A 14,190-nucleotide genomic window follows, 5' to 3' on the forward strand; every position below is an offset into this window, starting at 1 on the left:
CACGACAATGTCACCTGTCCCTGCCCTCCCTTTAATCCTGACCCATAAGCTCTCGGTTGGCTCCTCATCCGTCCCAGGGCGGAGCTCCATGCACTCCAGCTGGTCATTGACATAGAGGGCAACACCCCCTCCTCATCTCCCCTGCTTGTCCTTCCTAAAGAGCCTGTATCCTTCCATTCCAACACTCCAATCATAGGAGCCATCCCACCACATCTCCATGATGCCAAGAAGATCGTAGCCCTGCAAGACTGCGCACGTCTCTAACTCCTCTTGTTTATTCCCCACGCATCGTGCCTTTGCAGAGAGGCATTTAAGTTGGGCCCCTGATGAAGCTGCCTTACTGGCTGGAGTTCCTTTGTGCGCCCCTTCAGGTGCTCTCCTGCTGACCTGTGATCCTTCTCCAGGCTCTGGGCATCTATTGCTGGCCCAGGCATCAGACCGGTACGAGTGGGATGGATTGAGGTTCCCCTCCTCCCACAACTTTAGTTTAAAACCCTCTTCACCAGCTTGGATTTATTCAGGTCCTATGAAAGCAAGGCACGCTCCAGTTTGCCCAGCAGTTTCTGTCATCTTGAAGATCTATAATGGATAATTTCTGCCTTTGAAATCTGTCCCTGGTGTTTCATGAGTGTCCAGAGATATCTCACACTCGGAAGAAGCAATTACCAACTACTCTGCTGTTTTGCTTCCTTTTTTTTCTTTTTTTTTTTTTTTTTTTTTTTTTTTTTTTCCCCTCTCTCCAGAGGAAAGTTAATTACACCCCAGTCTACTGTCACATAAAATGACCCAAATTAAGTGCAACAACTATTGGGGGAAAAATAATCCATCTGTAATGCAAACGGAGGAAACTGCTCTTGAGCAAAACACGAGGGATTTGTCTCACCTGCATGTTGATATCTAAAGTGTTCCCAGAAGCCACCTCATCCTAAAGTAGAGAGTACTAGCTAAGGAGTGGACATGTGAAGTTAAGTGAGATGATCCCTACCTGGGGTATCACAGCCAGAGGAATTTCTGATGTTTTCTAGCTGCATTCTCCAGGGTTAGAGCACTCTTGGACAATCAAGAGGAAGAAGCCATGTACCTGTGAGACCTTATCCCACACCAAGCTGGACTGAAAAAGGCTGCTAGGTTTTACTGTTAGGAGAAAACAAAAATACATGTGCATACGTATATGCATATGCACAGCATTATGTCCCAAAGAAGCCAAGCTAATAATCATTGCATCAGACAGTAAAGGAATTTGAAGTGTCAAATTTATTTTGCCACTGCTGTTTGGCCATAAAGTTAGAGGGCGTATTTCACGTGAAGTGTGAATTCATAATTCTAAACAAAAGAGTCGCATGAAGTTCATATCTCCTCTATGAAATGCCATAGAAATAGCAGGTTCATCCTGGTGTACCAGAGTGAGCACCTTTCTACAAAGCAAGCAAGCTCAATGAGGTCACAAAATAAGTCCTATTGGGGATCTCAGTCAGATTTTTTTAATTTAAGGGTCTCAATTGCAAATGAAGAACAACCAGTAAAGCAAGCAATGGAAACATATGTGGGTTTCCATATAGGGCACCATGGACCTGTTATGAGGTAAGGACCACTCCCATGGGACATGCTGGAGATGGTTAGGAAGAGCATGTGCAACTGAAGCTGTCCAGCACTTTGCCCTGGAACCACTCAGGGCTCTGCAAGTTGAGAAGAGACTACAGGCACACATGCAGAGGAAGTGCAGGCAGATCCACCTGGGAATGTTCCCTGCCTTGGTGCAGCAGTCATACAAGTTGCCAGCCCACAGCACAGTGCTTCTCATGCCACGGCACTCCAGCTCTGCCCCCACCTACATTCTCATCTCCTACATCTGCATCGGAGTTGCCATCCACAAGATTAAGTCCACCAAAAGCAGACAAAAAGCCTTCTCCACCTCTGCTTCCCACCTGACTCCTGCCACCATGTTCTATGGGAGAGGCTCCTTCATATACTTACCACCCAGTTCAAAATTCTCCATGGAGCACAAGATCATAGCTGTGTTTTATGCTCGGGTGATTTCCATGCTGAATGCTATGATTTACAGCGTGAGGAATGAGGAGGTCAAAAAAGCCCTTCGAAGGATGCCCTAAATCCCACATCTGCAGCTAGTGCTCTGTTCCAGGATAAGAGTTCTGACAAGACATCCAAGACTGGCTTAGAAGGGCAGTGTAGGAAAGTGGAGCCTCACATTTCTCCTGCTCTGCCTATCTAGTTAGGATGCACCGAATTCAATGAAAAGTCTGTGTGTGTAGGTGGCAAAGCAGAAACACTTAGTGCTGGGGCAGGGGGTCATTGCCGTCTTCTCTCTCCCACATGAATCCACCTCTCCCCTCCTTGGCTTTCCCTGCTTCCCCATCATCCCCGCTTTGTCCTAAAAGTGAGTCTGGACCCTCAGACAGCTCACCCCAACCTGGTGCTCTCAGAGAGCCTCAGGGGCATCTATTTCACCAACATCCCCTTGGAGCTGCCATACAGCTATTGGCATTTCACTGCCTACCCCTGCATGCTGGGATCATCTGTCTGTGCCTCCAGCCGAGAGGTTCAAGCAGGGACAAAACCCACTAGGCTGTAGGTGTCTGCTAGAAGTCAGGCAGCCGGCAGGCAGAGGACCCCATGCAGGAGATGGGCTTCTGAACAGTGCGGCTGTGGCACAAAAAACATGGCCATGACCACCCCCTCTACCCCACTGCTGCTCATGGCCAAACCCATGCAGGCTGGGGTCTTCCTCAGCTACGAAGCTAGGAAAGCCTCCTTTTATGATACGACTCATCACTTGCACATCTACACTTCTGAAGTCATCTTCGCTGAACTGGTCTGTCCCCTCTTCCATCCAGGCATACAAACACACGGGCCACATTAATGCTGACCCACTCAGCACACATCAGCTCTCAGACAGGTACTCATGGCTGATCGCTTCTCTCCTATCCAATAGATACAATACCAAACATTCAAAGAGCTAGTGAGGCCTAAAAGGGAAATGCCTCCTGAGCAAGTCTGATCTCATAGTCCCAGGTTTAACAACCAGAATCTTTATATTTACAAGGAATTTGAGCACGGCTGCTCCTTCCCCATCCCCATATAATGTCTGCAGTAATTTCTGGGACCCAGAAGCAGAATGGCACTCCAGCCTATACTGAGTTTTCTGTGCGCATTTTTTGAAGTGCGCATTTTTTGAAGTGCAGACTGTCACTTTGTCCAAATTGATGTATGTCTTGTGATTTGTCAGATGGCTTTGGAATAAATGGCTTTTTTTTTTAAATGGTTTCCACTGTCATCTGCTGCTCTGCTCATACTATGTAAATAGTCCCTGTTTGGCAGTAGAGGACTTCTGATCTTTTCAGCCAGTTGATGGAAATGAAACGTGACTCTAAGTAGTCTGTACTTTTTATGGAGCAGGAACTATGGACCAGGAAAGATACCTTGGTCATCTTGCATGCCATTAAAACTTGTCTTTAGAAATCCCAACCTTACTGTAGGTCAGGACATTGAACTCTGTGGGAAGCTCTGTAGCATTACAACTACATGGGTGGCCTTACCAACTTCTTAATGCTTGACTTTGAAATTTAAGTGGTCTTGGATAAACTTACATGCATTTTCTTTAGTTGGTGAAATATACTTATAAAAAAAAAAAGAAAACCCCAGAAAATCCAGAATGTATTACCCTGGAGAAAAGCTCTTTGGTCATTACAGTTGACTTGAACCCATTGTCAACACGACTGACAGCTGAGAATGTCACAGATTTATAGCCACAACGCACAGAGGAGACTGCACGGCACTCCCCCTCTCCGCACATCCATTTCCACCTTTTTGTCAGCCACACCTTCACTTTTCGCATGGAATGAAGCACTGTTCCTAGTTATGGACTCACACAGACCTAAAGCACACTGTATAAACCTTCCTTCAGTCTGCCAACACTGAGAAAAGGCAGGGCATGCCTGTGCAATGATCACAAAGCCCATGACTGCAAAGCCTCCCTTTCCCCCCACTGGCCATAGTCTTAGAAAGCTATCTACTGTATAGACATCAGCATAGTTGACATCTCTAGTTTATGGGAGTTGATTTGCACCCTGGCAGACTGATTGAGATACATGGTGCAAACTATGGCCAGATTGTGCCTGGTGGCACTACAGGTGTTGCAGTTGAATTCTTGGCATGCTGGCTGAAAACACATTCAGACTGATGACCTCAAATGATGGCAAAGGAGCCTTCCTTCCAGTCAATCTCTCACAAAGGTTGTGCTCATGTTTTCTGCAGGAGCAATGTAGTCAATAAGAGGCACCAGTCCTACAAGCTGCTTCAGTACAGAAGAATGTATATCTAAGTGTCCCTACAGTACCAATTCCCAGCATTCACCCACTAAGATATGCACCCAACACCTGTGTCTAAGGCTGAGGCTCTCATCTAAGCTGCTTCTGTGCTCAGTGAAGAAAAACCTTACCAGTTGAAGTCATCTCCTCCCGTGATAATGACCTAAAGCCAATTGGCCTTCTGGAGGTGCACACCTCTGCCTTTTAACTGTAAAGGGAGCCCAGAGAAGGAGTTTTGATTCCAGCGTCTAACTTTTAGATGGCTAAAGTTAGAGAAGATCAGTCAAACTGCAGTGCCTATCCAATTGCAACGGCTCCAGAGGACACCAGAGACTGAGAGAGATGTTCTTGTCTTGTTAAAGCAGTTCTTACCTGGCTGATTACTCTTCTTAGGGCACATTTACCTTCTTTGTTCCTCAGACTGTAGATTATGGGGTTTAGCAGGGGAGTGAGGATTCCATAGAGCATAGAAATTATCCTATCCTGATTAGGTGAGTAGGTGGAGGAAGGCCGTACATACGTGCAAGTGGTGGTCCCGTAGAAAAGGCATACTAATGTCAAGTGAGAACCACAAGTGGAGAAAGCTTTGTGCCTGCTCTCTGAAGAGTTCATGCACAGGATAGCCATGAGGATATAGATATATGAGATCAGAGTGACCACAAAGGCACTGCTTCCAAGGACCCCAGCAACTGTGAGAATTACCAGTTCCCTACTGTAAGTAGGTGAGCAGGAGAGGGCCAGCATAGGAGGAATATCACAGTAATGTTGGTCAACTTCATTAGAATCACAAAAGAAGAGTGTAAAAATCAAAGATGTGTGCAACAGAGAATTAAAAAATCCTACTACCCAGGTGCCAATAGCTAGGTGAGCACACAGTTTCATACTCACAATATTCATGTACTGCAGCGGATGACATTTTGCAACGTAACAGTCATACACCATCACAGCCAAGAGAAAAATCTCTGTGCCTACAACATCAATGAGGAAGAACAGCTGCAGTATGCAGCCCGTGAATGAAATCACTTTGTTCTCAAGCAACAAGGCCTCCAGCATCTTCAGCGCAGTGATAGTGGGACATAAGATATCCAGTAAGGATAAGTTGCCAAGGAAGAAGTACATGGGGTTCTGCAGACAAGTGTCTGTGCCAATGGCAACAAGGATTGTGATGTTGCCTGCCATGGTGGTCAAATAAATGATCAAAAACAGCACAAAGAGAAGAAAACGGACTTCTGGAGCATCAGAAAGGCCTACAAGAAGAAATTCAGAAACCGTTGATAGGTTGACCCTCTGCATCTTATCTTTCATTGCAGAAATGATTGCAGAGGTTTACCTGGAAGAAAGAAGAAGTTGTAACTTAGTCAAAATTGCATCTCCCTTCTAAAGAGCATGATTTTTTCGGTCTGTTTTGCAGTTCAAAAACATTTGCAAGTTTGCATTGCCACACTCAAAACCTAAATTTTACTCACATATACCTAATATGAAAGGCAAAATACAGGTATTAAGCTTAACAGTGATTAATGAAAAGCGTTTAATTCTTGCAAGCTATCTTCTCAGACTGAATAGCTGAAAGTTGGAGTCAAAGATACCTCCTCTGTGGTGGCTAGCTTGGCTGGACACAGTCCTGAGCAACCTAACCAGGCTTTGAAGGTAGCTGAGCAAGGCAGGTGGAGTACAGATCTCTAGAAATCCTTTCAGCACAAATTATTTAGTGATAATAATATCACCAAAGGGATCTAGATCACTGCTGAAGCTGAAGACCTAGTTTTTTTAAGAAAGTAATGCTATCACAGTAGAATTAAGTCCCTGGTAATCAACAAGCAGGTAGTATACCCCAGATGCATTTTGGTTTTTTCAGCTTCATCCAGTGGGATATAAAAAGAGATATAATCTAGTATCCTGTTAAAGTCCTCCCTCCTTTCCATAATTTTTACCCTATGGACTTCATAACAGTATTAGTACTTTTAGGATATAGCTGAACTTTTCCCCCTCACCTTTTCCCAATTCAAAGAAGTCTAGGAAGCCTTGGTATTGAAGAATCTTTCCATCCGCATTGCTACATTGACTATAATTCAGTACACATGGTACTGATTTACATAGTAGCCCTACAGAGAGATAAAGCAAAGTTTGGCACAAGCGCCTCCTTGTTTGCAGATTAGAGCATGATGATGAGACGGTGTGAATATTGTAACACATTCTCATTTGTAAGAGATAGAGAACAAATTAAATAGGTGACTATGATATCCATCTGAGACAGGCTCATCTATTGTCTCCTGTTCTTACAGAAGCTTGCTTCCAGCTAGAAAGGGACCAAAGTCAGAACTTAAACTACCATAAGAAATATTTTAGTCCGCAGAAATAAAAGGCACATGGTGCTTTAAATGACAGCATCACTTGTTCTTAAAATGGGGAACTTATTCAGGTGAAATACAACAGAAACTTGACACAGAAGTACTCACTGCTACAAAGAATTAATTACTGGTAATATATAGTCGTCTGTATCTCCATGAAGCGTGACTAAACTTTTTCTTCTTTCTACATCTGATTAGAATATCTACAAATGACACAAAAAATATTTCACTGTAGCCTCAGGAACATCAATCTATTAAGGAAGTGATGGGTCCAGATTTAGCAGCATAGGAATATTCATACAGACATCTGCAAGCACTGGCAAAAATGCTAGCTTGACTGCAAGGGTAAGTGCCTCCCTTCTTTAATGAGGTTTTATAAACATGTGAAGATGTATCTGGGGAGGAGCGTCTTTGAAGCTTTTTTGGATGCTACCTCTATTGCATGTATGAGGCTTTTTCAGAATATTGTCAAAAGGGGCTAGAAATGTGATAAACTATTTCTTCACCCTGAATCCTTTGATTCCTATGACTTTCATGTGTTTTAAAGGGCTGTGGTTTGGTTCTTGAGTGTACTCCCAGGAAAAAGAAATAGATGGTGTCGTTCTCCCTAAGTCCTACCAGCCCACCTCAGGTGCCATCCAGGTTACTGAAGTTTTACATCTCACAAGAGTCCAGTGTTCTGATTTCTTTAAATTAAACTGCAGCCTTAAAATTACTTGATCACAAATTGTTTTCAAACCGATTTGTCTTGCTCTGGAGCCTGAAGTCCATTGCTTACGTATATTGGGTCAAAATAAATTTGGCAACAGCTACTCTGCAAAAGAGCATACCTTAGATGAGGGCAGTGATAACAGTGTCTTTGCAGGGTAAAGAGCAGAACCTGAGTGACTGCAATGGAGCAGTTGTACTGGTATTGCAAGGGCAGCTAGCACAGCATCATGTGCCAGTGTAAACGCCTTCTACATTGATTTTATGGGCAATCGCTAATTCTTGTACAGGAGCAACCTTTTAATTTTGTATAGCCCCTACAGAAATGACAGAAGATAAACCACTTGTGAAATCCATGCACTACTTGAAGCAGGTATGTACCCTGGCATAAGAAGGAACATAAGTTACCAGCATTACTTTGAAGAGCTAAAAAATTTCCCCTCTGGTTCCAAAAAGCATCCATGCATTATGCATTCGTTTATGAGAGCACCACTTTCCATCTGATGTACAGGAATAGGAACAGACCTGTTCTTATTCCAGTATTACCCGCCCATATCTTCTGCACTGTTAACATGAATGATACTGTTTGTCAATCAAAGCCTGTTGCTATGTTTGCAGTGTGTAACTCTTAAAAATTAAGACTTCTGCATATATGTCAGAAGATAAATTGGAGCTCTTCAAGGATTACAAAGCACAGGCCTATCCTGCCATGGGTGTGTAGACCTGTGGCTGGAATAAATCCATGCGGTCCAGATCTTTCTCTGTGTACTGCGGTTAGCCCTAGGACCATCAGACATCATACTTCCCGAGAAGTTTTGCAACAAAGAATGGAGCTAATCATTTCGTAATAAACCCAGATGCCAGAAAGAGATACAATAAAGAGATCAATCACATCCATAGCTGTGAGAAGAACTAGGACTGTGCCCTTCCATCTTCCTAAACCGGCTTCGTGCCACTGCCTGCCTGACAATTACCCATCTTTTCGCTGAACAGCCACAAGAGGGCAATACCTCACGCAAAATCTCTATGTGGTACAAAGTACATTGCTGTACCAATAGTCAAGAGATGACGTGCTAATACTGGCCACGAAAAGGGGCCTCCTGCTATTTGCTTTCCGTATTTTTAATCTGACCTTATGTCTAAAGCCCAGTGCTGATAATCCAACCTTAGTCCAACATAATGCCTCACATTCTGCTAAACTATTCATTGCTAGCCGCCAGCATGAGGTACTCATGGTAGCTAGCTATCTCAGCAAAATGCAAACTTCTGAAAAGTGGTGGTGTGGTAATATGTGCAAGTATAAACACCTTCAAGGGGAGGTTCACGTCATAAGTCTTAAATGCTTCTTTTGGGGTGGGATGCATTGGCCCCATCAACGTGGCAGTCACCCAGGACTGTGGAGAGCGCTTTGGGCTGCTGGCTCTCAACTCTACATCTAGTGCTCCATTGTGTATTTGCAGGATATTCTTAGTTGGGTTATTAGAAGTAGAAACACAGGACAGTATTCAAGTTATGCCTTTAGCCTAATCTAATCAGGCTTTCCATTTAACAAGGTTATTTGGGTTAGCCCAGAACTACAAAGGCCTAACCCCCAGGATCATAATGCCTTGTGAACTATACATGCCACTGGTATGTGCCACATGCAAACACAGTCTTTAAGCTCTCATGAAAATCATCAACAGTTACCAAAAGCTTCCTCAGCTGTGCCTGTCATGCTGTTATTTTAATCAGTTTTATTTATCATATGCTTGCCAAAGGCTTGGTGAATTTTACATAAATAAATGCTTCATAAAAATAGCCTTACTAGCCTCTGCAGACACTAGATACTGAAATATTCAGTCCACGTGCAGTAATTGCAGCAGCTCTGAGACATTGCTCAGGAAAAAAAATTAGGCCTTATGCCCAAATGCCTGCAGACGTGACATACTGCTTGCAGAAAGGGTATTCTGCCTCAAGGTGAAAAAAAAAAAAAAAAATCCCAGGTAGTATTCCTCATCTTGTAATACCTCAAAGCAGTCTGGAGATACTTGGACGGTGTAAATCCCTCAAATGGTGCTATCCCATGCCCCTAAGCTGCTGGTATATGTAGTACAGTGGAAACTCATTATGTATCTTATTCACCCAAATAGTCCAGTCATCCAAAGTCACGTGCTACAACTCAACTTGCTCATTTTGCTGTGGCCTCCACAGGAAATCCCTAGCTGAGGATGCACACTTTAAAGTTACAGTTCTTACATTATATTTTATAATAAAACAGTCATTTTCCCCCCAACAAAAACCCAAACAAACCCAAAACAACAAAAAAAATCTCGGCATCCTTTTGCAGAATACAGATATGCACCAGCTGATGATATGCTGGATTAGAGCTACTCTGGGCCTGCCAGTCCCTGACAGTTTAAATCAAAACTGTTGGCCACATCTCTGAATTCAGACAGACAGCACAGGGGCAGCTGTTCGGTTGGAGAGAGGCTTTGTTGCCCACCCCTCCTGCCATGCCAGGACCATCCCCAGCGTAACAAAACCAAAGTGATTTGATTTTGACCAATTGTGGGATTACCAAGCTTTGTCAAGCCTTGAGCTCTCCAGCTAGGAACACTTATTGTGAGCCCAAACTGATTCCAGACTTGCTGCTGAAAATGCTCCTTTTTCCCTAATGACCATTTGTGTTTCAGACACGAAGATAAGCTCAGTTGAGTTAATTCTGCTGTCTTCATATTTAACAAGGGAATAATCCCACACTGCAACTCACACTGCAAATGGGCTCCGTACTCACTGTCAGATTCCCTGACAATGTCCTCTCTTCCAAAATTAAATTTGGGATTTTATTCAAAACTTTATCCCCTATTTGGCAGGTTCTGGCAAGAAGGAACAGCCAGAAGAGGTCTGCAGAGCAGGTGCCCTGGGACAGCTCTGGATTAGCCTTATCTTTGCCAAGAACCATTTCTGAGTTTACTTTTTGCTGTGAAGACCAGATTCATAACTCTGCAGTGTGTCACCCCACAAAAGAGAGATATTTGAAACTAGCCCAATCCAAGCAGTTTTAAAGCTGCACCCCCCAACATTGCAATGCAGATAGCTCTGCTTGACCCATAGTCTTTAAATAAAATTAATTAGACCAGGATCTCTTCCGTTTTCTTGGGATTTAACAAAAGCATTGTAGAGATCCTGCCAATTTTCAAAGGTTTTTTTTTTTCCTTTGAGGCAGTCTTTCACTGTCCCCTAGATTAGGGCAATAATCAAACCTGAGTGTAAGCTCAGAGAGCTGCTAATTTCCAGGAGAGAAAGAACTTGAGATTTTAATGATGCACAGTGGAGCCAATTTATACACACTTATAAACTCACTTGCCAAGTTGCACCGTTGCAATTTGTCAGACACCAACTTTTTAACAGCATCTACTGAGGCCTTATTAAAAATCATCCCAAGCTGTTTCCTGGAGAGACAAATCAATTATATTAAATTGCTTGTCTTGAGACATAGGCTCCCAAAAACCATATGGAATTTGTATTTGGCTTCCTCGTCAAAATCAGAGTCATTATTTCAAATCAATACATGCAATGATCTGCATGGTGTTTCCTTATAGAAAAGAAAGGAAATAGCAGGCACTTCCCCTAAAGGACACGTGGAACTTAAAGAAAAGAAAGTAGGAAATTACAGTTTTATGATTACAACTAGAACAAATAAAGAAACAGCTGAAATTCAACACTGGTTCAGATGGGGATTTTATCATCAGACAAAAATTGCTAGTCATCTACTAATAGTTATCAGCCCATTTTGCATAGTCTTTCCCTTTTATCTCCCCAGCACAAAGATTTCTTCTTAATGGGACATACCATAATGCTGAGAGAAAAAAAAAGGCAATTGAGAAATCCCGTGTTGAACAAAAATGTTCATCACTGACACAGACTATGAAACAGATTGCCTCATACAAAGAAAGCTTTCACAGTAAAATAATTGAAGAGTGACAGTATACGTCCCACAGCAAGGTCCTTTCTAGTTTTAAGATCCATGGGTTTTGCTCTGCAGCCTCATGCCATGGAGCATGATTGAGAGATAAGACTGAGTCTTGAATTTTCCCAGTGGCCTCAGAGATCTAAACTAAAACAAAGACTGAAATACCATCAAGAAGAAATGTCACTCGACTTGGGCATGCACTTTTCAAAAACCCACCCACTTGCCACCCCACTTGGGTCTCTCATTGTGCCCAGCATGTTAATCCTGCTCACTTTGGTCTCTCTTTGCCACCTCTTCTGGGGTGTGAAAGCAGACAGGGTGCCTTGGGCAGCAGATTACCAATGGCAGCAAAATGGCCATGACCCCAACATGGCAGGATCCTGGTAAATGCAGTGGGTGGCAGAGGAAGGTGGTTACTGAAGAGGTGGGGAGGGTAAGGAAGAGCCCCCTCCCAAAACTGGCAATCCTGTCTCTTTTTTTCCTGTCTCCTTGGTAGTGAGCAGTAAGTTCCAGCTCTTCAGGGCTGTCTTTTAACACAAGTTACAGAATTACTAAATCATTAAATCATTGAGGTTGGAAGGGACCTCTTGAGATCATCCAGTCCAACACCTCTGCTCAAGTAGGATCAGCTAGAGCAGGCTGTCCAGGACTGTGTCCTGCCAGGGCTTGAATATCTTCAAGGATGGAGACTCCACAGCCTCTCTGGGCAACTTCTTCCAGTATTTGACCACCCTCAAGTTGCTCCTGCACAACACTCTCCTTTCAGGGTTGGCAGCCAAAGGTAATTGCTGAGAAGCTTGTCAGCCAACCCTTCCAGCTCTGTCAGTGCAGGTCATATCTCAAACCCTGCCCCACAAGCACCCCATAGTTCAATCAAGGCTCCCAAATCCTCATTTCCTCTGCCATTTTCCCTACTGTATCAACAACCAAGGGCACCTCCATCCCGCCTCCACATACGTACCAACCCACAGACCCAAATGAAGGCTGCTAATTAGATACTTGGAAATGCAGTATTCAGTCCCCTGTTCCAAAAAGACCTTTGGCACCCCACAATATATTCACACAACAACAGACCACACGGGGACGCCACTTGCCCCTACCAGTGAACATCAGCTATGGCCTCATTATATTGCAATGCCTTTTTTCAGACTGAAAAAACCCTCAGGGCCAAGGATAACCTCTGCGAGGCCAGCTCCAGAGCCTGGAGGTGAGGGAGCCTACACATCTGGGTGGCTGAACCAGCTGTGGCCAACACTGGTGCAGTCTGTGGAGTACATGCCAAGATGGGGCTGAATGGGCAGAGCGCGGGACTCAGTTGAGGAAGACTCTGGGCCGTTTGGGGAAGAAAGCAAACCATGGTGGTGGGGTGGGTTTGGCTGTGTGGGAGGATCCTGGCTTGGGATGGAGGACAGGGAGAGGAAGGGAAAACGGGGGAGTAAAGAGACATGACAACACAGGGGGAGGAGAAGGCACAAGTCTAATTGAAGCAAGTGCCCGAAGCAAGTGCCCAAACCAAGAGCGAGAAGTGCAGTTGAGGGCAGGACGTAGTCAAGCAGCCGGAGGACTGGCCTGGCCTCTGCAGACAGTGGCGCAGACTGCCAGTGCTGGCAATGGCAGAAAGCACGACACGGGGCTAAGGCATACCTCATTTCAGGCAACAACAGACAGCGAGGTGATCAGAAATTACCAAGATAAACTCATCTACATGTCCTTGGTTTGCACAGAGGGTTGGTTCTGCTCCTAGACTCACCGCCATTGCAATCCTGTGACTTGTCTCCAAAGTCCAGTTGAGCTACTTCAGTTTTACAGCACAGCCACCTCTGCTGTTTCAGTCTGCCCTCACCCCACGCAGATATGGGGACATCTTTCCCATAAGCTGTTCCTGGGAGAGAATTACATTCCCAATTATTTTCAGCTGATAAATCTTGCATGCTTAAAGATTGGCATGGCAGACATAAATGCAGAATTATTTATAGATCAACCACTTAAATTTCACTTTTTTTCCCCTTTTGCACTTGCCATGGTTCTTCCTCTTTTAGAAAACATTCCTGGATTTACTACTTCTGCTGGAGCATCCAGTGGCAAGCTCAGCACAAAGCAATACTAGCACTGAGAAACTATTTAGAGTGGATATGCCAAGTTTTTGTGTCTTTGGGGAAGCCAATGAGCTCTTTACAGGCCAATTTCACTGTGAGGATACAGGTAATAGGGACTGACGCTATACAGCAGGAGACCTTAAAACTAATTAGATATCCCATAAATATCTAAAGCTAGATTTGTGAATAGGTTCATGAATAACAGTAAGTAACAGAAACAGTGAAGATGGCTGGTTACATCCCTTCTGCCTCTCCGAGCAGAAGGACCCGGTCTCCCATCCCAGTCTCCCCTGATCCTGCTGCCCAATCTGTTTCCTTACATTCACCTAGAAAAACACACAGGGCCAGCCAGCCCAGTTCAAAATCTACTGATCCTGAAGCAACAGTTCTACCTTAACACAAGCTGCTAAAACCCACAGGCTTCTTGAGAGACTGAACGATGACAGGAGCAATCTGGTTTTGTAGTTACATAAACCCATTGCAAATGGGAAAGTAGGTCCCTGAGCTGATAAAAGAGCCTCTGCCAGTTTGCACTAGCTGTATGCAAGCAGCTGCATTCCTAGGGCACAGAGGCCCCCCCAGGCTTTGAGATACTTGGCCAAGGGCTGTCACTGGGACATTGCTCCCTTACACTCTGACTGTAATCCTCTGCTAGCAGAAACACTGACCTTTTTCTGGAGAGAGCACCTGGTCACCTCAGACATGAACTTATTCCAGCAGCTTGTATCAGCTCTGACCTGTTGATGCCCCTGATTTACACC

The 14,190-nt window shown here is 44.2% G+C and overlaps 1 protein-coding gene across 1 annotated transcript; it reads right to left on the reverse strand.

Annotated features, from left to right (window-relative positions):
* Positions 1-4,697: 4,697 nt before the first annotated feature.
* Positions 4,698-5,618, reverse strand: LOC104077149 (olfactory receptor 5V1-like; the record flags this gene model as incomplete). The annotated part of the gene is made up of 1 exon (XM_009578272.1): positions 4,698-5,618. A coding segment is annotated over exon 1 (921 nt), but the record flags the coding sequence as incomplete, so codon positions are not given.
* Positions 5,619-14,190: the final 8,572 nt, after the last annotated feature.

Source organism: Fulmarus glacialis, unplaced genomic scaffold (assembly GCF_000690835.1).
Source record: "Fulmarus glacialis isolate BGI_N327 unplaced genomic scaffold, ASM69083v1 scaffold10025, whole genome shotgun sequence".
NCBI classification, from domain to species: Eukaryota; Metazoa; Chordata; class Aves; order Procellariiformes; family Procellariidae; genus Fulmarus; species Fulmarus glacialis.